Consider the following 25,435-nt stretch of genomic DNA (forward strand, 5'->3'; position numbering starts at 1 on the left):
AATACCATGCATCTTATCTGATCGTAATGGAATGAAACTGAAAATCAACGATAAAAGAAGGAAGGAAAAATCATGCATCACTTGGAGAATGAACAATAGGTTACTGAATGATCAATGGGTTATAGAAGACATCAAGGAGAAAATTTAAAAATTCTTAGAGATAAATGAAAACACAGACACAACATATCGGAATCTATGGGACACATTGAAAGCAGTTCTAAGAGGAAAATTTATTGCTTGGAGTTCATTCCTTAAAAAAAGAAAAAAACCAACAAATAAATGACCTAATACTTCATCTCAAAATCCTAAAAAAAGAAGATCAAAACAACAACAAAAGAAGTAGAAGGCAAGAAATAATTAAAATCAGAGCTGAAATTAACGAAATCGAAACAAAAGAAACAATTGAAAAAATTGACAAAACTAAAAGTTGGTTCTTTGAAAAAATAAATAAGATCGACAGACCCTTAGCCATGCTAACGAAGAGAAGAAGAGAGAGAACTCAAATTACTAGCATACGGGATGAAAAAGGCAATATCACAACAGACACTTCAGAAATACAGAAGATAATCAGAAACTATTTTGAATCCTTATACTCCAATAAAATAGAAGATAGTGAAGGCATCGATAAATTTCTTAAGTCATATGACCTGCCCAGATTGAGTCAGGAGGATATTGACAACCTAAACAGACCAATATCAATTGAGGAAATAGAAGAAACCATCAAAAGACTACCAACTAAGAAAAGCCCAGGACCGGATGGGTATACAGCAGAGTTTTACAAAACCTTTAAAGAGGAACTAATGCCAATACTTTTTAAGCTATTTCAGGAAATAGAAAAAGAGGGAGAACTTCCAAATTCATTCTATGAGGCCAACATCACCCTGATTCCTAAACCAGACAAAGACATTCAAAGAAAGAAAACTACAGACCAATATCTCTAATGAACCTAGATGCAATAATCCTCAATAAAATTCTGGTGAATCGGATACAAAAACATATCAAAAAAATTGTGCACCATGATCAAGTAGGATTCATCCCTGGGATGCAAGGATGGTTCAATATACGGAAATCAATAAATGTTATTCACCACATCAATAGACTTAAAGATAAGAACCATATGATCATCTCGATAGATGCAGAAAAAGCATTCAACAAAGTACAGCATTCCTTTATGTTCAAAACTCTAGAAAAACTAGGGATAACAGGAACATACCTCAATATTGTAAAAGCAATCTATGCTAAGCCTCAGGCTAGCATCATTCTGAATGGAGAAAAATTGAAGGCATTCCCTCTAAAATCTGGAACAAGACAGGGATGCCCTCTCTCACCACTTCTGTTCAACATAGTTCTTGAAACACTGGCCAGAGCAATTAGACAGACGAAAGAAATTAAAGGCATAAAAATAGGAAAAGAAGAACTTAAATTATCACTATTTTCAGATGACATGATTCTATACCTAGCAGACACAAAAGGGTCTACAAAGAAACTATTAGAGCTAATAAATGAATTCAGCAAAGTGGCAGGATATAAAATCAACACGCATAAATCAAAGGCATTCCTGTATATCAGCGACAAATCCTCTGAAATGGAAATGAGGACAACCACTCCATTCACAATATCCTCAAAAAAAATAAAATACTTGGGAATCAACCTAACAAAAGAGGTGAAAGACTTATACAATGAAAACTACAGAACCCTAAAGAGAGAAATAGAAGAAGATCTTAGAAGATGGAAAAATATACCCTGTTCATGGATAGGCAGAACTAACATCATCAAAATGGCGATATTACCAAAAGTTCTCTATAGGTTTAATGCAATGCCATTCAAAATCCCAACGGCATTTCTTGTAGAAATAGATAAAGCAATCATGAAATTCATATGGAAAAATAAAAGACCCAGAATAGCACAAAAAACTCTAAGCAGGAAGTGTGAATCAGGCGGTATAGCAATACCAGACCTCAAACTATACTACAGAGCAATAGTAACAAAAACAGCATGGTACTGGTACCAAAACAGGTGGGTGGACCAATGGTACAGAATAGAGGACACAGAAACCAATCCACAAAACTACAACTATCTTATATTTGATAAAGGGGCTAAAAGCATGCAATGGAGGAAGGATAGCATCTTCAACAAATGGTGTTGGGAAAACTGGAAATCCATATGCAACAAAATGAAACTGAATCCCTTTCTCTCGCCATGCACAAAAGTTAACTCAAAGTGGATCAAGGAACTTGATATCAAATCAGAGACATGGTGTCTGATAGAAGAAAAAGTTGACTACGATCTACATACAGTGGGGTCGGGCTCCAAATTCCTCAATAGTACACCCATAGCACAAGAGTTAATAACTAGAATCAACAAATGACTTACTCAAACTAAAAAATTTTTTTCTCAGCAAAAGAAACAATAAGAGAGGTAAATAGGGAGCCTACATCCTGGGAACAAATCTTTATTCCTCACACTTCAGATAGAGCCCTAATATCCAGAGTATACAAAGAACTCAAAAAATTAAACAATAAGAAAACAAATAACCCAATCAACAAATGGGCCAAGAACCTGAACAGACACTTCTCAGAGGAGGACATACAATCAATCAACAAGTACATGAAAAAATGCTCACCATCTCTAGCAGTCAGAGAAATGCAAATCAAAACAACCCTAAGATACTATCTCACTCCAGTAAGATTGGCAGCCATTAGGAAGTCAAACAACAACAAGTGCTGGCGAGGATGTGGAGAAAAGGGTACACTTGTACACTGCAGGTGGGACTGCAAATTGCTGCGGCCAATTTGGAAAGCAGTAAGGAGATTTCTTGGAAAGCTGGGAATGGAACCACCATTTGACCCAGCTATTCCCCTTCTCTGTCTATTCCCTAAAGACCTAAAAAGAGCATGCTACAGGGACACTGCTACATCGATGTTCATAGCAGCACAATTCACAATAGCAAGACTGTGGAACCAACCTAGATGCCCTTCAATAGACGAATGGATAAAAAAAATGTGGCATTTATACTCAATGGAGTATTACTCTGCATTAAAAAATGATAAAATCATAGAATTTGCAGGAAATGGATGGCATTAGAGCAGATTATGCTAAGTGAAGCTAGCCAATCCCTAAAAAACAAATGCCAAATGTTTTCTTTGATATAAGGAGAGTAATAAGAACAGATTTGGGAGGAAGAGCATGAGAAGAAGATTAACATTAAATAGGGACAAGAGGTGGGAGGGAAAAGGAGAGAGAAGGGAAATTGCATGGAATTGGAAGGAGACCCTCATGGTTATACAAAATTACATACAAGAGGAAGTGAGGGGAAAGGGGAAAAAAAACAAGGGGGAGAAATGAATTACAGTAGATGGGGTAGAGAGAGAAGATGGGAGGGGAGGGAAGGGGATGGGGGATAGTAGAGGATAGGAAAGGCAGCAGAATACAACAGACACTAGTATAGCAATATGTAAAACAGTGGATTGTAACTGATGTGGGTAAAAATGGGAGTTCATAACCCACTTGAATCAAAGTGTGAAACATGATATGTCAAGAACTATGTAATGTTTTGAACAACCAAAAATAAAAATTTAAAAAAATATATCTATTCTGTAATCCTTCTCTATAAACTGTCATATAATCTCAGAACAAATTACAATTAAACTACTGCTAGTCTCTCTGTGTGTGTGCATTCACATGAATGCATGGTTTATTTACTTTTCTGCATCATTTTAGATTTTAAGTCTTTTCTGACTTTTGCTATTTCTAAAAGAATGAGAATGTTTTTATTGACATTCTGCTACATTTATCAATTATAGGAGTGCTCTTCAAAATTGAATTTTCCCTTTTAAAAATGTATTAGTTTTCAGTACACACTACCGGCATGGGAAATATGGAATGAACCGGTCTTTTCAAATTATAATATTTGATTTTTTAGTTCCATTATTAACCACTTTAAAATTGCTTTAATTGCATATATAATTTTTAGTTGCTATGGAATACTTACAGTTAAGGATGCATAGTCACATTCTCAGTTTGTCAAAACCTAAAGAGCCCCCAGAAGCCCATGATAAACAACGTGTCAGAAAAACTAAGCTAGAAAAATATGCACAACATTCCTGTTCCAAATTTCCCTGTGTCCCTGAGCATACTCTTTTTTCCTTCCTCTACCTCAATAAAGAATTGGTGGAGCCAAGCATACTGGCACATGCCTATAATCCCAGTGACCAAGGAGGCTGAGGCAGGAAGGCCAGCCTCAGCAACCTAGTGAGGCCCTAAGCAACTTAATGAGACCCTTCTCAAAATAAAAAATAAAAAGAGCTAGGGATGTGGCTCAGTGGCTAAGTGCCCCAAATGTAATCCCTGGTATCAAAAGAAGAAAAAAGAATAAAGAATCAGTAGGTTCCATCACAACCTGTTTTCTTTCAATGGACTGGGATCCTTTGAAAGGATCTATACTTACTTGAGTGGTGGATGAAGATCAAGTATGATCTGAAATCTAGGGGGAGCCCAGTCTTCAGTCCCTCTGACCCTAGACTTAAATTGAATGTCCTGTACTATATCCACACTGGATTCAAAGTCTTTTCGGATATTTTCTTCATTTGCAACCTGCATATCACATAAGAGGATTTAGGAAAACCATAAATATTTTAAGAGTTTAAATAAAGAGCATTCAAATGTGTTTTCTATATTAAAATGTATCATGAAAATTAAAACTGTTTTTACCTGAACCATGGCAAGGGCCCTCCACCTCACCCCCCTCCCCTAACAGCTCCCATGAAGCTCACTTTTCTTAGTAGTATTTTTAGTTTGTTTCCAGACTTTGAATTTTCAGCAAGTAGGTCATTTTGACCTGGAAAATTTTTCAGAAGACTCCCTCTGTCAGTCAACAGACTGGGAAGCAGTACCTATGAGCACTGTCCTGTGGTGTGTCTCCCTAGAAACAGCTCTGTTCAGATGCTCCTGGACTAATACTTGCCCATCAGCCTTCCCAGTTTCCCTGATAAAATTAAACTCTCCCTCCCCAACACTTCCAGAGTGTTTTCTCCCCACTCTTATTTTAGCCTTTGTCACAAGTCCTCCACCCCCACCCAGCTGCATGCTCAGAGGGTGCTATGTGCTACAAAGAAACCAGCCTGTACTTTCAAATGAGGCAGCTGGGGCATGACTCCTGCTTGACCACTGACCAGCCCAGATGAGGTCTAGGCCCAGCATTTTAAAAATAACAAAGATAAGAGCATTCTCCTGATGAGATACGTGGGATTAAAATGTGACTCACAAAGCACAGTCCCTGATACACAATAAGCACTCAATACATGCTGGTTTCATCTTTGGTTTCAAGTCTCCCCCATGGGGGATACCATACAAGAAAGCATAAATATTGGAAGTGAATGGGCTAGGAAAACAGAGAATTTAGGAACTTTTGATTCAAGGTCAATTTATTTTAATACTTACTCCTGAATCACTTGCATTCAGGGAATCTGCCAGCTGATACTTAACTGCTGATGATACCCAGCACTTCTGGAATACTTGGTACAACTCTTTGGCTAACAACTCAGGAGAAGTGAAGTCTGCCTCATGAGAAACACTGAAACATATAAAATTGGATATAAAAATTGGAAAATTATATACATGAGGCATGGGCTCAGACTCTTCCTCAGGTTTCCAACTGTTCTTTCTACCCCCAACTCAGAGGAGGTTGTTGGGTGAAACCAGTATCAGTCACTGGCTGGTATCTTAAGCAATACAGTTCGTTCATAGTATTCTAAGACTTGAAGGTGAAAAAAGCACTAACTTTCAAGTCATAAGGCCAGAGCACAAGTCCTACTTCTGCTATGTAACAGCACTGTAACCTGAGGCACATCCTATATGGGCCTTAATTTATAGGTCTATAAAATGAGGTTTAAAAATAAATACACACATGGAAACTTGACAGGCCTGCTCATAAGGATTAAATGAGAATGTATACAAAAACCTTTTAGGTGGTACAAAGCCTTTGGGGCTGCTATGACTTGAATATATAGAGCATTCTCCAAAGGCCCATATGTTAAGGGCTTGGTCCCCAGGGTGGCGCTATTATCTGGAGGCATGGAACTTTTGGGAGGTAAGGCCTAATGAGAGGTTCTTAGGTCACTGGAGGTGTGCCCTCAGAAGGGAGTGGGACCCTGCTTCCTGGCTTAAGATGTGAATGTTCTCTCTGACATACACTTCCACCATGTTGTCCCTCTAACCATCATCCTCGCCAGAGGACTGTGCAGCTACCATGCCTTTGAACCTCTCAAATTGTAAGCTAAATAAAACTTTTCTAAGTTAGTTGACTTGGTTATCGCTATAGTAACACAAAGCCCCTAATTGGGGTAGGGGAGAGGGCTGACTGACTGATTTAGGTGGTAATCCCCATCTTAGAGCTGGCTCAACCCTTTTCGAGACCTAACGTCCACAGTACCTCCAAGGTACCCACCCAGGGGCCTAAGTGCACATGGAGGACAATTACCTCTTACAGGACCTGTAGGAACAGCTACAAGTTTCTCTGATATCATTAAACTCTCCAACTTCTGTGGGAAAATAAAAGAAAGAGTAGTGAGATCTTTCAGTCTATTTCACTTAATCATAGTCAATCTTGTAAGAAGAACATGAAAAGAGCTCCCTTCCTCTCAGAAAGAACCAATTATCCCACGTCTCCATGCCTTAGGTTCTTCTTTCATTAGAAACTATGAGGCTCCAGCCAAAAGGTCATAGAGAGAATTTCATCTGAAATTTCACCAGAATATAATTGAGAGATCAAACAGATATTTGGTCCTAATGAATATCTGCTTTTTCATTCAGTTCTACAAGTGAGATGAGAGATTAGCTAGCAAGACATGTCAAGCAAAAAAAAAAAAAAAACTTCTTAATATCAGACACATAATTTGATCTTGATAGACATTTCTTTGCATGCCACTAAAATGGGGTACTGTGTGTATTACATGTCAGTAAGTGTGTGAAGAGGGGTGTGGGGAGGCAGCCAGTCAGAGCCAACAAGAATCCAAATCTTACCTACAATAACAAACTCATCAAGGTTGCATCTGCAGGCCTCTTTCACCACATTATAGTGAGAAGGTGTTTCGACCTTCGGGCTGACCTGTAACACAGCACAACCTGGAGAAAGAAGGCAAGGGGGATTTCACCATCAGAAGAAAAAGAAAGGTTGGGGATGTAGCTCAGTGGTAGAGAACTTTCCTAGCATAAGCAAGGCCCTTTGTTCAACCCCCTGCACTACAAAAAAAAAAAAAAAAAAAAAAAAAGTGCAACCTGTAACACCCAATTTAACAGAAACTAGAAAATGAAAGGGCTAAGAGAAGAGATTACTTTAATATTTTGTTAAATTCAATTCTAGGAACAGAAATTGAAAAAAGCTATTTTTTTTTTCTTGCATTCAGTACAATTAAGTGAAATAGACTGATAGGAATGTGGGGGTTCCTAATAGTCATCTGCCTACTTTTGAGTATGTTTGAAATATTCCTTAATATAAGGTTTTAAAAAAATGAAAGAGAATTAAAAACTGTCAGTTTCACAGTAAGGCAAAGAAATTAGGAGAGGAGTCTGAGGCAGGAGTATCACAAGTTCAAAGTCAGCCTCAACAATTTAGCAGGACCCTAAGCAACTCAGTGAGACCCTGTCTCAAAATAAAGTATAAAAAAAGGGCTAGGGATGTGGCTTGGTGGTTAAGCACCCTTAGGGTGAATCCCCAGTATCCAAAACAACAACAACAACAAAATCTTCCAGGAAGCAAATATAGGGAAAAAAAATAGGAATGAAGAAGGCAGAATTCAAATTTAGGAAATGCTATGAAAGTAGCAAATGCTCACATCAGTTGCCAGCTTTGGTGCCCTCTCTTCCTGGGAGAACTCCTGGCCCCAACAAGAGGCAAATGCTCCTACTTGGAGGCCCACTGTGCTGAGTCCTCCCTTCTGCCTCAGCATGTGAGCTCCCGCAGGGAAACACAGCACCCTGTGTACAGCTCACCCTCAGCATCCGCCAAGCACATCACAAGCTCACTGTGTGCTCAATGAAGGACAGAGATACTTGGAAAAGGGACAAGTATATAGAAAAGGCTAGGACATCTTTGTGTGTGTGTGTGTGTAAAAAAAGGAAGATGACAACTACAAAGGGTTTCAGTCACTGGGGGGAAGAATGTAGAAAGAAGTCTGAGAAAAAAACAAAATAGGGCTGAGGATATAGCTCAGTTGGTAGAGTGCTTGCCTTGCATGCAGAAGGCCCTGGGTTCAATCCCCAGTACAAAAAAAAAAAAAACCAATCCCAAGGAAAAAGGCAATGATGTAAGACTTACATAGTGTACTCAAGAAATTTTGGACAAAAGGTTGAGAAGAGAAGGTTTCAGAAGAGAAGGGAAAAGAAGTGTATGGAGAACACAGTATCAAGGTTCTCACATCTGCCCAACTTGCCTTCATAGCCACTGTCAGAGGAAGTGGAAGACCCAGATTCTTGCTTTGGGTTGGTATAAATGGTCATTTCAGAGTCAACTTGGTCACTCCCAAGGGACCCACTGGCTTCTTGTATGCTCCAGCTCTCTGCCTGCTGTTGACTCACGATGTCACACTTCATTTTCTCCATAGCTGATATAATCATATCAGCAACATGAAAGTAGGCATTCTCCTGCAGAGATAAAAAATCAATGAAAACATTCACAAGAAAAATCAACATTTTTTAATGGAGGGTATATTAGATTTGAAAAATCAAAAAGGTCCACTGAAACGAAGTTAATGTAGATAAGTGTTATTTAACTAGGTGTTTATAGGTCATCTATGGCTTATAAACCATCATCTAGAGACATAGATTTACTCCACAATAGTCAACAGATGACACAAGTTGAATTTGTTCTGATACAAAACCCTATTGTTGGTAGTGTCCCCACAACTGACATTATTCATCAAGCATGGAAATTTTCCCAGCTGAGCAGACCCTGCCTCTATACCTCTGCTAAGCACTCCTGGCATCCTCTACCTATCAAACACTGAAATGAAACCTATTTGCTATGCCTCATCCATGTAGAGTTTCCAGATTTAAATCAGAACAGCACTACTTAATGGACTAAGACTCTGGGTGGTCAGGAAGAAGCAGAAGGACTGGGGCTGTAGCCCAGCAGTAGAGCGCTTGCCTAGGCACCAGTTTCCATCCACAGCACCACATAAAAATAAAATAAAGGTATGCTGCCCATCTCCAACTACAAAAGTACATAAATAAGTAAGTAAATAAACAGAAGAAGAAGACAGCATTCACCTTTTCTATGTCAACAGGTAACTCGAATGCCTCTGGTAAGACGGAATTCAAAGAAATGGCTCTTCTCCTGATTTGAACAGCACCTGCAATATAGCAAGCCATTAAAAAGGAGAAAACAAAGTTCAAAGAAGCTAAGAAAACAAAACAATCCTAGGGTTTAGGTTTTAAGTACTGCAGATAGATATATAGATGATAGATAGATAGATAGATAGATAAAATATAACCTAGTACAATTGTAGAATAAATGGGGATGGCAGCATAAGAACTCTTCTGATGGTAGGACTTGCAGATATTGCCTTAATGGGAGGCGACTGGAGTCACTGGTAGAATCCTCAGAGACAGCACAGGAGAATGCCTGGAGTGCAGAACAATGAGACAAAGAGGGTAGAAAGAGGAGAGGAGACACAAGGTGGAGAAAGTGAGGAGAAACACTCCAGAAGCAGGCTATGAGAATTATGGGTTCATGTCTTTGACTTATTGCAATTGACCCTAAACTTCCTGTTACATACACCAAATTATCTGAAAAAAATCAGCATTGCTTCTCTAAAATAGTCTTCCTCCAGGTAAAACCAAGAAGAAAGTGCAGAAGTTACCTTCTGCTGAATCATCCGTTCCTGCACCCTTAGCCACTCCATTCCTGGCAATGACCACCTCAAACAAGCATCATTTCTGTCATGTACTTTCTTCCTGCATCATTGAAAGTAAACATTTCTGTGAGAGCCACAGGTGTTGAGTGTCCCTACCAACCTGCTAAATTAGAACAAAAGGCTGCAAATATCCTGCTAATTATGCACTTCCACAGATGACAAACAGAGGCAAGCAGGAACACTCAAACGCCTTTCTTCATGTTCAAGAAAGAGGCCGGTGCATGGGTGGGGCCTTTGGGCTTTGGAAGGCCATCTGGGGCTGGTGAACTTTTTTGGTGAAGGACTAGGTAAATGAATGTATAGGGTTTGAGAGCTATAAGATATCTGTGGCACTGTAAAAAGAAAGCAGCTATTGACCAAACTTTTTTGTTTTTGTTTTTTTTTTTGTTTTTTTTTAAATAAAAACAGGAAGCTAGCAGGGCACAGGTATAATCCCAGTGACTTGGGAGGGTGAGTGAGGAGTATCACAAGTTCAAGGCCAGCCTCAGCAAATAAGTGAGGCTCTAAACAACTTTGCAAGACCCTGTCCAAACTAGAAACTAAAAGGGGTTGCAAATATAGCTCAGTGGTTGAGTGCACCTGGGTTCAATTCCTAGGAGGAGGAAGAAGAAGAAGAATTAGAAGAAGAATTAGAATAATTAGAATTAGAAGATGATGAAGAAGAAGAATTAGAAGAATTGAAGAAGAAGAAGAATTGAAGAAGGAGGCGGGGGAAGTTGCAGCAGAATTTAGCCCACAGGCCACAGGTGCAGTCCCCACATATAGAGGCAGCAGCACAGAGAAGAATCAGACAGAGTGAATTCCAGTTCCAGCTCTCTTTTCACTAGCTATGCCTCAGCCATGCATTTCCTCATCCCTTAAACTGGGATTAACACCTATTAGAACATTAAGAAGAAAAAAATGTGAAGGTTTCTGTACACGTGCAGATCTTGTGCAAATAAAATAAAGTGGGGGATTGTTTCCTATAGCCTCAGGAAATGCTCAGGTATTTCCTGGAAAGAGAAAACTCCCTTGCTGTTATTTGAGATGCACTGGTCCTAAGAATGTCCATGTCCTGGTGATGGATGCTTGTTTTCCTCCTTGCTGCCCAATACTAAATGGAGTTAAGAACCAGGTCATCTGGATTTCTCCTTCTTAGTTCCAGAGAATGAAACCCTTTACCAAGTTTAAGAGACTCTAAAAGCACTGAATGGTTTTTAGAGTCACTGGGAAGAATTGCTGGACAAAAGCAATGTTTGAACAAAAGGGATTGTAGCATCTCCGTTTTTCTCAGGAGAAAGACAAGAATCAAGATAATTTTACCTTGTGTAGAGGGATGCAACAAATGGTTTGGGGCAGGAGTACACTAGGCCCTAAAGATTTTCTTCAGTCAGTTATACTTTGTAATTTGTCACTGTGATGTTTTGGGGAGAAAAGGCTTGCCTCCATAAGATGCTATATCAGCAACCTAAACTCTTACTTTGCAATCCCAAATCTGCAAATCTCTATCCTGAGAACTATCCAGGCAGGTGGGCAAAAGATAGAAAAAAGGCCTGTAATGAGAATTTTTGTTCAAATTTGATTTTCATCTCAAAACTAGACATTGAAAAACTATCCAAAGTCTATTCTTAAGTTATGAGTTATGTGTTAAATATCGTCACCATCTTTGATTTTTCCAACATTTCCAATAGAACAAATAAACCCCGACTCTTGAGAAAGGTGGAAAATGGGTTCCTGTTAGGGAGAAATACACAAACAGGCAAGCAGGCAGCAGGCAGACAAACAGGTTTTAAAATTATTTTGAAGGAAAATCCCCCACTGACTATTTGCACTAGGGTTCTAATAGAAACATAAGGCCAAGCATGAACATAATATAATGAATATTTAAAAATAAAATAAGCACTCCACGCTGAGTTGAGAGTACAGTTGACTTGCAGACAATTTAATAAGCTGCAAATGACTAAGAAGAAAGCAAATACTTGATCCTACTGTTGTGACCATGCAGGTGACTATGCTGGTGATAATGTCAAAAAAGCTAATGCACCAGCTTCTGGTCAAAGTGGAAGCCCATGAGCTTTTTTCTTATAAGGAAGACATCAGACAGACTTTTGACCCAGACGAAGCAAGCATGTGAGCAGATGGGAATAAGGGAAGTCACTGACTAAATACCTTCATCAGCAGAAGCAGTCAAGTGGGAAGACTCAAAAACATCACTGTCAGTTTCAGGACACGGGGAAGAGGCCAAAATCTCAGGGCTTTTGAGCAGAGACACTTGCTGAGAAGGTGCTGGGAACAACTCTGGCTCTTCTGTGGAGGTGAAGAAGTGACTGTTCTTTTCACCTGAACCCTTGGAGACCACAGTATTCTCAGACAATGAGGTCTCTGCCACGGGACCCCCAAGAGATGATGGTGAAGGGCCCAAGGGGGAGGCAGCATCCATCACAAAGTGGTTCCCCCTAGTCCCCACTTTTGGCACCTGGAGGGGTAAATCTGGCATTTGTTGCTGCACACACAGGGGGTTAATCCAGGCAGCTTTGTGCCTCGTGACCCTGATGTCTACTTGGCAAGGAGGGTGGTCCGTGTCCAGGAGACTGGGTGAGCTGCCAGTGTCGTGACTGATCCCTTCCCAGAGGTCCGCAGGAGAATCCCGCCGGCCTACTGACTGTGACACCATCCTTCCAGGCTTGGAGCTGGTGTGAATCAGTTCAGATCAGACAGGAGTTCTCTGATGGCTGTGGTACGCCCTGATCAGGTCTCTGAACTCACCACATGGCCAGCTGGAGGTCTGAAGAGCTCGCCTGCAATGAGCAAGAATCATTCAAGGTAAGTAAGAGTTTGATCAGTTTTGATTTCATTTATTGTAAGGAGACAAAAGCCAAAAATTTAAATTTGTGCCTTGCTCTATACAACAAGGTAAATTCCTCTTGTATTTATAAGTCAAAAATAAGTACTAAAAAAATCAGCCATAAAATTCATAGCAAACCTGTAAGGCTTGACACTGGTTTGCAAAAATTTTGTAAACCATAAAAATAACTGAAGCAGCAATAAAGATCAACCCAAAAAAGTGTAAAAATAAACTCCATATCAAAATTATTCCCATAACAAAAATAAGAAAACTACTGCTCACTTTTTTCTTCAGTACTGGGGATTAAGCTCAAGGGCACTGAGCCACTGAGGCACATCCCCAACCCTATTTTGTATTTTATTTAGAGACAGGGTCTCAATAAGTTGATTAGTGCCTTGCTTTTGCTAAGGCCAGCTTTGAACTCACGATCCTCCTGCCTCAGCCTCCAGAGCCACTGGGATCACAGACATGTGCCACAGTGCCCAGCTTACTGCTCACTTTTAAGCTCAGTGTTTAGCTTCAGTAAAGGATCTATGAATAAAACTTAGAAAATGGTACAATTAAGAAGCATCCCTGTCACTTTAATCACAGGTCTGGCAAACTGTTTCTTTTTACTGTTTTCCCACCGTCCTTGGCATTGTGAAGTTAAAAGCAACCTTCAACAGCAAAAGTAACTCCAGCAAAGGAAAAGCCTGGAGACAAAAGCAGGTCTAAATAAGTCAAGTCCAAATGAAGGTTGGTATAGCACATGCCGAGTGGTGGGTCAATTCCAGGGCATTAAATACCATCACTACGAACATCTCCACTCCACTCCAGGCTGGCATATCTACTGCCTACTTGACATCTGTCCAGGGTGTCTCAACTCGATAAAACTGATTTACCCCCCAAAATCTGCTCCTCCCTGCTTTCCTCATCCCAGGAAACACACGCCCCACCTGTGGTTCTCCTCTCTGCTAGGTCTCCAACTGCAATCCGTCAGCTACGCTCCCACCCTCTTCTGTCACTCGTCTTTCACCAGGACATCCAGCCATACTTCCCACTGGGCTTTCCTGCTTCTCCTCTTGCCCATCTATAGCTAAATGTATTCAGAGAGACCTTTCATAAATCTAAACCGGCAGCTCATTTCCCTAAATAAAATTCCCCAGTAGCCTCCCATCAAATCTGGGTCAAAATCATACTCCTTACCTCATCCTTAAGACTTGACATAATTCTCTTCCTGCAGACCACTTTCATATATCTTCACCGGGTCTCCGTAAGTCCTAACCACACAGCAAGCTCTGGAACCCCAGAGACACACGACTCTAGTTCTCTCTGCCTGAAATGCTCCTCCTCCAAATGATTACTCACATCTAGGTCTCTCTTGTCATGCATGCCATGGTTTCTGAATTTACTTCCTCAGAGAAGTCTTTCCTAACTGCCACTGTAAAGGCATTTCCCTGTTCTTTCCCTATCACATCACCCTGTCTAGTTCACATCACAGGAAGACTCACTTCCTGTCTTTTCTCACCTCTGCCCCTGCCTGACGGGAAGCTCCAACAGAGCAAGGGTCTTGTCTGTTCTCCACCAGTTTGCATCCCCCACACCTAGAGTTGCTTACGGGGCTCAGTTAACATTTACAGACAAAATGAAACCATCCACCAAAGTGGAAATTAAGTCAATAGACAGAAGATCTCTGTGTAGAAACAACTCTTCTATGATTGGGAAAGAATTATTCATACAGGGCTGGTGTTGTAACTCAATGGTACAGTAGTGCTTCCCTGGCATGTGTGAGGCACTGGGTTCAAGCCTCAGCACCACATAAAAATAAATAAAGGTATTATGCCCATCTACAATTAAATAAAAGATAAAAAATTAAATAAAAACAGAAAAAAAACTAACACTTTTTTTTAAAAAAGAATTATTCATACAGGGATAGAAGTGAATCCATGCTTCCTATAGATATGAATTTTTTCTTACCCAACTTATATGGATAACAGTTTAAATATCCCAGAGGAAACTACATATGAAAATTATTCTTAAAAGTTCTTGGGTTTTCTTTATTTGCAAACCCTGTATTCTAGATCATTCTTTTTGGAGTAATACAGATAAGGATATACATACACACACACATTTGTGTATATATACACATACACACATGCACACACAAATACATATATATCTCCTGAAAACATTGCACAAGCCCCAAGTCACCATTTACAAAATATCACAGGATGAGGGCACCTATGTCAAGCCCCAAGTCACCATTCACAGAATATCAGAGGATGAGGGCACCTATGTCAACTGCCAGAATTCACTATCCCAAAGTGTCTCATCTTCCTTCTCCTGACCTCAATTCCCGCTTGGTGTTCTAATTTCTCTCCAGTATTTTCAGATTTTGTAATTATAAAAGGAAACCATGATTATGTCTTCATAAAAAACCTCAAATACAGAAACCTAGAGCAAAAAGGGAAGAGCTTCCATCACACCCAGCCCCACCAACCCTACATCATTCTCAGAAATAACACTGTTAACCATTTTATTTTTTCCTGACCCTTTTCTAAGGATTAGCATACTTAAGTCAGATCCAAAGATCTGTTTTATTTTAAGAACATACACAAGATCATATTGGATATATTCTATAACTTGCCTTCTGTTTTTCTCAATAGTGGCTCTAAAGGGTATAACTTATTCTTCTTACTGTTTTATCATTTTCTATAGTATACAGCATTTACTTAGCCAGACCCTATGGATACAAATTTATTTCCAGGTTTTCACTATTATAAAATATACATTAGTAAGTATCTTTGCTTGTAACATTTTGTTGTTGTTGTTGTTGGCTTTCCCTTAGTAGTTCCAATCTTAGTCCAACCTCATTATTTCCTAGAAGATAAAGCTATATAAGTCATGGTTTGTTCTCTTAATTTTCTGCACACCACCTACTGTTTGTGTAGTGTGCAGGCGGGAGATGATTATAGATGTGAAACCACATGAAAAATGTACTATCTCAATGGCAAGTAATCCCAGCATTGTTTTTTTTTTTAAACAGACTAAAGTCAATAGTTAAAAGAGAATGACATTATTTGCAAGCTTCCAATATATGGAACTGACCTAAATGCCTTGAGTAAAAACAGACTTCCTCACAAAAGGCGATGTTCAGAAGCAGGTACTTGTTCTGTTCTGTTTTGTGCATGGTGAGAGATAGGGGTTTAATTTCACTTTGTTGCATACAGATTTCCAGTTTTCCCAGCACCATTTGTTGAAGAGGCTATCTTTTCTCCAATGTATGTTTTTGGCGCTTTTGTCTAATATAAAATAACTATATTTATGTGGGTTTGTCTCTGTGTTCTCTATTCTGAACCATTGGTCTACAAGTCTATTTGGGTGCCAAAAACATGCTGTTTTTGTTACTATTGCTCTGTAGTATAATTAAAGTCTGGTATAGTGATGCCACCTGCTTCACTCTTCTTGCTAAGGATTGTTTTAGCTATTCTGGGTCTCTTATTTTTCTAGATGAATTTCATGATTGCATTTTCTATTTCTATGAGGAATGTCATTGGGTCTTTCAGTGTTTTAATGAGAGAATGAGCAAACTCATGAATGGCACCTAAACATGGTTATGTTGGTTATTTCTGTTGCCCAAGAAAGGAATTCAAGAATAGATATCATTTTTAAGAGGAAATTCAAGATGTGGCCTGAAATGCATGCTAACCACTTCCTTAGAATAAAAGATATTATGGAACAGAAATCACAAAAAAAAGTATTGAGAGTAAATGATAAAATTCACTTTTAAATTAATAAATAATTAATTTTGTTGTGTGTATCCCCAGCCCTTTTTATTTTTGTTTTCAGACAGGATCTTGATATTTTGCCCAGGCTGGCCTAGAACTTGTGATCATCCTGCCTTGGCTTCCTGAGTTGCTGAGATTACAGGCATGTGCCACATGGAACTCACGTGTTGCATGTTAAATTAATTGACAAAAATTGCATATATTTATGGTGTACAAGACGATGTTTTGAAATATGTATACATCATGAAATGGCTACCTTGAGCTAATATATGTGTTCTCACTATTTTTTATACATGTGGTGAGAACATTTAAAATCTACTCTTATACACTGTTATTAATTATAGTCACCTGGGTATATAACAAATCTCTGGAATTCATTCCTTCTAACTAAAATTTTGTACTTTTGTTGTTGTGCTGGGGACTGAACCCAGGGCCTTGTGCATGGAAGACTGCTGGGAGCCACAGCCAATTAATATGATGCATGGCATTTTTGATTGAAAGGTGATGCCAGCTAGCCATTGAGATGATATGATTATGTTAAAAATTACATTCATATGGATACCGGACTCCTGCTGCGGGACTCCTGGAGAGTTCCCATTGGTTGGGAAAGTACAGTAGGAGGGAATTCCGGGGAGGCGCTTGCGCTGGAGTTCCGGAAAGGAGCAGCAGAACGCCGTGTGGGTGGATCGGGAAGCTTCCCGGGCGGACGTGTTATTGGCGGTTCTTTCAAATAAAGTTTGTTCCTGTTTGAGTGGCTCGTGATCTTGTGCCCAGCCAGACAGCGGCAACTGGTGGCCCTGTACGGGGAGCGCCTGAAGCTTGGAGGTGAGTAAAATTGCTCGCCCCTGAGGGAAGGCGACAGAATGGGTGACCATTTCAAAAAACAATGTGTTCTTCTTTTGATTTATTTTGTTTTTGTTTCAAGCTGCCTATCCCTAGAATTTTCTCAGGCAAACTGGGAAAAATGGTTGGCTCAAGGCTTGAAGTTGTTTGGCCCGGAGAAAGAGAAAATTGATACAACTATTCTTTGCTCCGTTTTTGTTTCATTCTGTTTCGGGTTTGTTTTATGCTACCTAACTGGGTTGCGTTACCTTTATAGTAGATTAGAAACTAGTAAAAAACAAACCGAAAAACTGTTAAGTAAATTGTTAGAGGTCCAAACTGTGGTAGAAAACATGTCAGGTCAAGCAAAAGAGAAGGTCTCTCCAGCTAGTCAGACAGAGGAAAATTTGAAGAAAGAAAGCTTAGAGGAAAAACGACCATCAGTTGGGGAGTTACAACAGGAGGCTGCTACTAACTCCGTTCTATCACCAGAGGGCGTAAGAGCTGAGCGGCCCTCAATTCCTGTAGTTAATGCACAAAATCCTAAGGCAAGATCCCAAAGACTAGCATGCCCTGTACTTGAGCAGGCAGGAGGGCAACGAATTCATCGCGCTCTAGATTTCAAAACAGTAAAGCAATTAAAAGAGGCTGTAACAACCTATGGCCCGCAAGCACCCTTCACCATAAGCATGGTTGAATCTATTACCAACTTAGACATGACACCAGCAGATTGGGCTAACATGTGTCGATCTGTGCTAAATGGAGGACAATATTTGTTATGGAAGGTTGCCAATGAGGAATTCTGCATGGAGACAGCTAGGCGAAATACAGCAGCCGGTTACCCTCAAAGAAATCTGGAGATGTTGTTAGGAAAGGGACCTTATGAGGGTCAACGGCAACAAATTGAATATGATCCTGGTGTATACGCACAAATTGCTGCAGATGCAGTTAGGGCATGGAAAACTTTACAGGGGCATGGAGATTTACAAGGACAGTTATCTAAGGTAATACAAGGAACTAACGAACCTTACGCTGAATTTGTAGATAGGCTTATTCAGACAGCTTCTAGGATATTTGGAGATGTAGAACAAGCAATGCCATTTATAAAACAACTGGCTTATGACCAAGCAAATCGTTGCTGCAGAGAGGTCATTAGACCATGGAAACATGAAGATTTAAACACATATATTAAATTATGTAGAGACATTAATGAACAAGGACAAGTCTTAGCAGCAGTACAACAGGCTTTAGATGCCAGGCCAAAAACATGCTACAATTGTGATCAGACAGGACATTTTAAAAGGAATTGTCCCATAGGAGGAGGGTTTAACAAAGCTAGGTATCAAAGAAATAGAATACCAGGTATTTGCCCACGATGCCGTAGAGGGAGACATTGGGCTAATGAATGCCGTTCTCAAACTACCATAGAGGGCACTCCGTTATCAAAAAACGGACAAGGATCAAGTGTTTACCCACGATATCGTGGAGAAAGGCATCAGGCTCCATTGCCAAAAAACGGACTGGAGGGCCCAATGCTCCGGGGCCCAAAACCACAAATATACGGGGCAATGGAGGAACCCAACAGCACCATCAAGGTAGTGCCCAGGACACATTATCCATTAAATCCCTCATCAGACAAACTAGAGGGAGCGCAGGGCTGGACATCTGCGCCTCCGCAAGAGCAGTACTAACTCCAGAGATGGGAATTCAAATTATTCCCACAGGAGTAAAAGGACCTCTTCCCCAAGGAACGGTAGGCTTATTATTGGGACGCAGTTCTTCCACACTAAAAGGACTTATGATAAGTCCCGGGGTAATTGATCCCGATTATGAAGGTGAAATAAAAATTATAGCTAGTTCTCCAAGAGGCATATCAGTTATCTCACCAGGGGATAGAATAGCACAGTTACTAATAATACCCAGCCTACATGATAAATTTTCTAGTCGTACTGTAGAAAGAGGTACCAGGGGATTGGGCTCCACAGGTGTAGATTGGGCTATGCTGTCTTTAAATTTAGATTCTCGCCCCATGCTAAAACTAAATATTCAAGGATACGACTTTAATGGGCTACTGGACACAGGTGCAGACCTTAGCATCATATCTAGTCAGGAATGGCCAAAACATTGGCCATTACAACAAGCCACTCAAACGCTTCGAGGCCTAGGAGTGGCTACTAATCCCCATAGAAGTGCAATGGTATTAGATTGGAAGGATCCTGAAGGATGTGAGGGAACTATACAGCCATATGTATTGGATCATCTTCCTATAAATTTATGGGGACGAGATGTCCTAGATCAATTAGGTTTAACGTTAACAAATAACATCAATCCTAATGCGCCCACTACTAGGGCTAAACAAGGTTTTAAAAAAGAAAAAAGATTAGGAAAACAAGGACAAAATATAGCAGCACCAATTCAAATAGATCAAGAAACAGACAGACATGGGTTGGATTTTCAGAAAGGGCCACTGAGACAATAAAAATTACTTGGAAATCAGAAAGACCAGTGTGGGTTCCTCAGTGGCCCCTGACTAAAGAAAAGATACAAGTAGCCCATGATCTGGTTAAACAACAATTAGCGAAAGGACATATACAACCTTCCATATCTCCCCATAATACTCCCATTTTTGTTATTAAAAAGAAATCTGGTAAATGGAGATTATTACAAGATTTAAGAGCCATTAATAATGAGATGGTTATTATGGGACCTGCTCAATCAGGGATTCCCCAATTGTCTGCTTTACCAAAAACCTGGTATGTTTTAGCTATAGATATTAAAGATTGTTTTTTTTCAATTCCTATTCATCCTGAGGATAGTCCACATTTTGCATTTACTATCCCTGCACTAAATCATGAAGGTCCTGATCAGAGATATGAATGGAAAGTACTCCCTCAGGGGATGGCTAATAGTCCAACTATGTGTCAAATTTATGTTAACAAAGCAATCCAGCCACTTAGAAATCAAAATCCTGAACTACAAATATTTCACTATATGGATGATGTATTATTGGCACATAAAGATAAAAACATATTGCTGGAATGTTATGCCACACTTACAAACTTATTAAAAAATTATAATCTAGAGATAGCAATAGATAAAGTACAATTAAATCTTCCAATTAATTATCTAGGAGTCCTGTTATCCTCAACCATGGTCCGTCCACCAAAAATTCAAATACGAGTAGATCAACTCAAATCACTTAATGACTTTCAAAAGTTATTGGGAGACATAAATTGGATAAGGCCTTATCTAGGCATACCAACAGGAGAGCTAGGACCTTTATTTGATATCCTAAAAGGTCCATCAGATCCAAATTCACCCCGCATGCTAACGCCTGAAGCAAGAAAGGCATTAAAAATCATTGAAACATATATGGAAAATATGCACTTGGATAGAATTGATATAAGTTTGCCTTTATTATTTATTGTACTACCAACAAAAAATATTCCTACAGGAGTATTTTGGCAAGAAGGTCCATTATTGTGGATACATTTATCTTATTCTCCTAATACTATTCTTACTAGATATCCTGAGGCTGTAGGACAATTAATACTCAAAGGAATAAAAGCAGCAAAGGGAGTGTTTGGGATTTCTCCCAATAAAATTATTACTCCATATACTATGGATCAAATTGATGAGTTAGCCAATGAGTTAAATACTTGGGCAATAATCATGTGTAAATCTAATGTTTCATTTGATAATCACTTGCCATCTAATCCTTTGTTGTCTTTTTGGTCTAAGCATCCTGTAGTTTTTCCAAAAATGACAAGAAAGTCCCCTATCATGAATGCTCCAAATATATTCACTGATGGGTCAAATAATGGTACAGCAGCAGTAGTTACCCCTGATCAAACTTTTACATTTTTAGTACCCAAACAATCAGCTCAAAAGGTAGAGCTTAATGCAGTATTACAAGCTTTTATGATGTTTAAAGATTCTGTATTTAATTTATTTTCTGATAGTCAATATGTAGTTAATGCTATAGTATCCCTTGAAGATACAGGTAGGATTTCCCCTTCTTCTACTGTTTTCTCTTTGTTTTCCACTATACAAAGTCTAATCTGGGACAGAAAAGATCCATTCTTTATAGGACATATCAGGGCACATACAGGATTGCCTGGAGCCCTTAGTTTAGGCAATGAATTAGCAGATAAATCTACACATGACATACATATTTTCTCCACAATAGAAGAAGCTATAAATTTTCATAAAAGGTTTCATGTCAATGCTAATACTTTACAAAAACGTTTTAAAATAACTAAAGAACAAGCCAGACATATAATAAAACAATGTCAAAATTGTGTGACATTTTTACCACAAGTTAATCTTGGAGTCAATCCTAGAGGACTGATACCTAACCATATTTGGCAGATGGACGTCACACACTTGCCAGAATTTGGAAAATTAAAATATTTGCATGTTACAGTTGATACTTCTTCTGGATTTTTGATGGGCTCCCTTCATGCCGGAGAAAAAACTAAAGATGTTATAGCTCATTGCTTACAAAATTTTGCCACTGTGGGCGTTCCAAAACAGTTAAAAACAGATAACGGTCCCGGTTATGCTTCTACCTCTTTTAAACAATTCTGCTCATCATTTGGCATTACTCACATAACAGGAATTCCATACAATCCACAGGGACAAGGCATAGTTGAAAGAGCTCATCAAACTATTAAAATGTACTTATTAAAACAAAAGGAGGGAATTGGAAAGGGGTATATATCCCCCAAAGATAAACTTAAAATAACCCTCTTTACTCTAAACTTTTTAAATTTGGATTCATCAGGACTTAGTGCTGCGGAAAGGCATATGTATCCAAAAAATGTGCATAAGCCTAAAGTTCTTTGGAAAGATATTCTAACAGGACAATGGAAAGGTCCTGACCCAGTAATTGTCTGGAGTCGGGGCTCTGTTTGCGTGTTTCCACAGGGAGAACAGCAGCCGATTTGGATTCCAGAAAGACTAACTAAAACGATTTCTACAGATCAAAAAGAAGATAATTTGACTCAAATCCATAACAGCTGATATCCAGAACTCCAGCTTGGCCATTCTTACATCTGCGACTGATTAACCAGGATGCTTTTTTCAATATCTATTTTATTATTGCATTTTTCCATATCATAGGTTCTATTTTATTTTTGAGCTCATACAGACCTAGGTTGATGTTTTTCTGATCAGTTTTATTTTTTAACTGTGGAGTTTTTAACATTACAATGGAGATTTCACCTAGGTGAAACTACAAGGCCTTTACTATTGTCTTATGTGTTGTATGTTATATGTGCACACTTCTGTTTTGTGTTATGTGTCTATATGTGCGTATGTCCATAGATCATATATGAAGAGTGCTCAAAAAAAAAAAAAAAAAAAAAAATGGATCCAAGTACTTTTTATTATTCACGTCATTTTTATGGTTTAATTTAAATTGGGTAAACAGCTGTTAAAAATTATTTTAATATGTGTACAAATAAGCAGGTTAACAAATCTGTTTGTTTATTTTCATCTTTCCTTTTCATTATATTTAATAATTCTGTTCAAGATAATGTAAATTGTTCTAAAAAAAAAAAAAAAAAAAATGTTTTCTTAGTACCTGTTAAAATGTTACATTTTTTTTCTTTTTCTCTTTAACATCATTGTCAGAATTCTTATTTTTCATCCCAGTGCCGGTGAAGACAAAGATGAAACCAAACTACAACTTCTTCGATAATTATCACAACAAACTGTATAAACTGATATATCAATGATCTTGGGAGGAAATGGACATATTGATAGATTCCTCCACTTTGAACTGCTTACAAAACTTGCCTGGACTATGTATCACTTGTATACACTGTGATCTATCCGTTGATACAACAAATTATGGTAATGCTGGCGTATCTTTGCTGATGTGTCACCAGTGATGCAATTTTCCCTAGGAGTCGTCAATTGATGTGGTGTTGTGGCATTTCTGTATCCTCCTCCCTTCTACTAGTGATGGTCTAATTTTGGGGGCCAACAGAGGTGAGGCAAAGAACCTCACCCCCCCACTGGCACCAAGGCCAAATCTGGGGGCCAACAGAGGTGAGGCAAAGAACCTCACCCCCCCACTGGTGCATAGGCCTATCCACAATTATGGCTATTTGCTGGACCGGTAGTCAGTGACGGGTATGATCCAATTGCAATGGTATCAACCTAAGACAGGAGGCTGACGCCTAAAGGTCAGTTTTCCAATGACGGGTAAGAACCATATGTTGAATTGGACAAACCTAACAGGCACGGTCCCTAGCCACATTACTTGCTTCTTAATTAAACAGAAGGGGGGAGATGCTGGGAGCCACAGCCAATTAATATGATGCATGGCATTTTTGATTGAAAGGTGATGCCAGCTAGCCATTGAGATGATATGATTATGTTAAAAATTACATTCATATGGATACCGGACTCCTGCTGCGGGACTCCTGGAGAGTTCCCATTGGTTGGGAAAGTACAGTAGGAGGGAATTCCGGGGAGGCGCTTGCGCTGGAGTTCCGGAAAGGAGCAGCAGAACGCCGTGTGGGTGGATCGGGAAGCTTCCCGGGCGGACGTGTTATTGGCGGTTCTTTCAAATAAAGTTTGTTCCTGTTTGAGTGGCTCGTGATCTTGTGCCCAGCCAGACAGCGGCAGAAGACAAGCACTCTACCAACTGAGCTGTATCCCCAGCCAAGTTTTGTACTTTTTGATCAGAATCTCCCCAATTCCTTTCCCTCCCTCAGCCCCTGGTAACCTGTTCAAGGTTTTAAAGATTCTACACATGAGTGCGATCATGTAGTATTTGTGTTTCTGTCCAGCCTTTTTCATTTAGCATAATGTCCTCCAGGGTTACTCATGTCACAAATGACAGATATCCTTCTTTTTTAAGGCTAAACAGTATTTATTCCACACTGTATATATCCTAAGTTGTTTTTATTCATTCATTTGTTGATGGACACTTAGGTTGATTCCATATATTGGCTACTGTGAATACTGCTGCAGTGAACATGGGAGCGCAGATGTCTCTGGCAATACTGATTTCATTTTCTTCAGATATATAGCTCTAGAATCATTGCTAGATCGTTTGGAAGTTTTATTTTCAATTTTGTGAGGAGAACTTCATAATCCATAACAGATGCACTAAGTCACATTCCCCTCAACAGTGTACAAGGGATCCCCTTTTCTCCATATCCTCATCAATGAAATTCATTATAATCAATTTTTATGATATCTTGCTAAGTATGTCCACTTCTAAACAAAAGCAAGTGATCAGAGAAGGAAATCTTACCAAAGCATGTGAATTGATTCTTTAACACAGCTCTTCATAACCTCTTTCCATCCCTCTTAAGATCTACTTCCCTTCATGCTTTGACGTTAAGCAAAGATTCACATCCCCAAAGATGCCAACAGGCACAAAAATCATCATACTTATGTCAAAGAGAAACCGTTAAAATGCCCACTAACATGGCTTCACAGCTTCCGCAATGGCAGCCAGGAATTGGAGTAAGCTGATTTTCATACAGTTGCAACTTCATCACAACACATGAACAGTGTTGTAACAAAGGCAGCAGGAAGGACACGGTGCCATACTGCAATGGTGGCTGGGTAGCGTCACAGAGACCCCTGACTGATCTAGTCTTCAGCAATAACCTTTAACTTTGAAGGTTAAGAACATGCAGAAGGACAGAAAGCAATTAAACGCAACAGGTAGGGTGGAGTATGGAGAGGAGACCCAACAAACACAAAGATTGGAGAAAACTAAATATTTTACTTAACCACAGATTGCTTAAGACACACAAATGACTAACTTCCTGTGGTCACTGCACGGATCATACTTACCACTTTCATTCTGCACAATGAAAACTCACAATACTGCAGGTGATAATGCCCATATGAGAAGTGAAATGGAGACCACTAAGGAACTTGCCAAAGTTTCACCATTAGTAATTAGCAGAAGTAGGACAAAATAAAAGTCTGGCACCTGATTCATTGCTCTTTCCCTGGAACTCACGTGTTGCAAGTGGGCTAAATTCAAGATCATCTTCAATTTCATTAGCAAAGAATTTTTAAATTTCAAAAAATTTAAGAAATTTCTATCAGATTGGTCACAACACATAGGATTAAGA

The 25,435-nt window shown here is 39.3% G+C and overlaps 1 protein-coding gene across 2 annotated transcripts in view; it reads right to left on the reverse strand.

Annotated features, from left to right (window-relative positions):
* The window catches only part of Rubcnl (rubicon like autophagy enhancer), a 29,226-nt gene extending 16,611 nt beyond the window's left edge, over nt 1-12,615 (reverse strand). For both annotated transcript variants that reach the window (XM_076872366.1, XM_076872365.1), the window contains exons 1-7: nt 12,060-12,615; nt 9,265-9,347; nt 8,430-8,640; nt 7,021-7,122; nt 6,479-6,539; nt 5,440-5,572; nt 4,448-4,593 (exon numbers count right to left, since the gene is read on the reverse strand). In XM_076872366.1, the coding sequence (XP_076728481.1) occupies nt 4,448-4,593; nt 5,440-5,572; nt 6,479-6,539; nt 7,021-7,122; nt 8,430-8,640; nt 9,265-9,347; nt 12,060-12,564 (1,241 nt within the window). In that variant the 5' untranslated portion in view covers nt 12,565-12,615. The remainder of the gene's footprint in view (nt 1-4,447; nt 4,594-5,439; nt 5,573-6,478; nt 6,540-7,020; nt 7,123-8,429; nt 8,641-9,264; nt 9,348-12,059) is intronic.
* Nucleotides 12,616-25,435: the final 12,820 nt, after the last annotated feature.

The sequence above is a fragment of the Callospermophilus lateralis genome, chromosome 12 (assembly GCF_048772815.1).
Source record: "Callospermophilus lateralis isolate mCalLat2 chromosome 12, mCalLat2.hap1, whole genome shotgun sequence".
NCBI lineage: Eukaryota > Metazoa > Chordata > Mammalia > Rodentia > Sciuridae > Callospermophilus > Callospermophilus lateralis.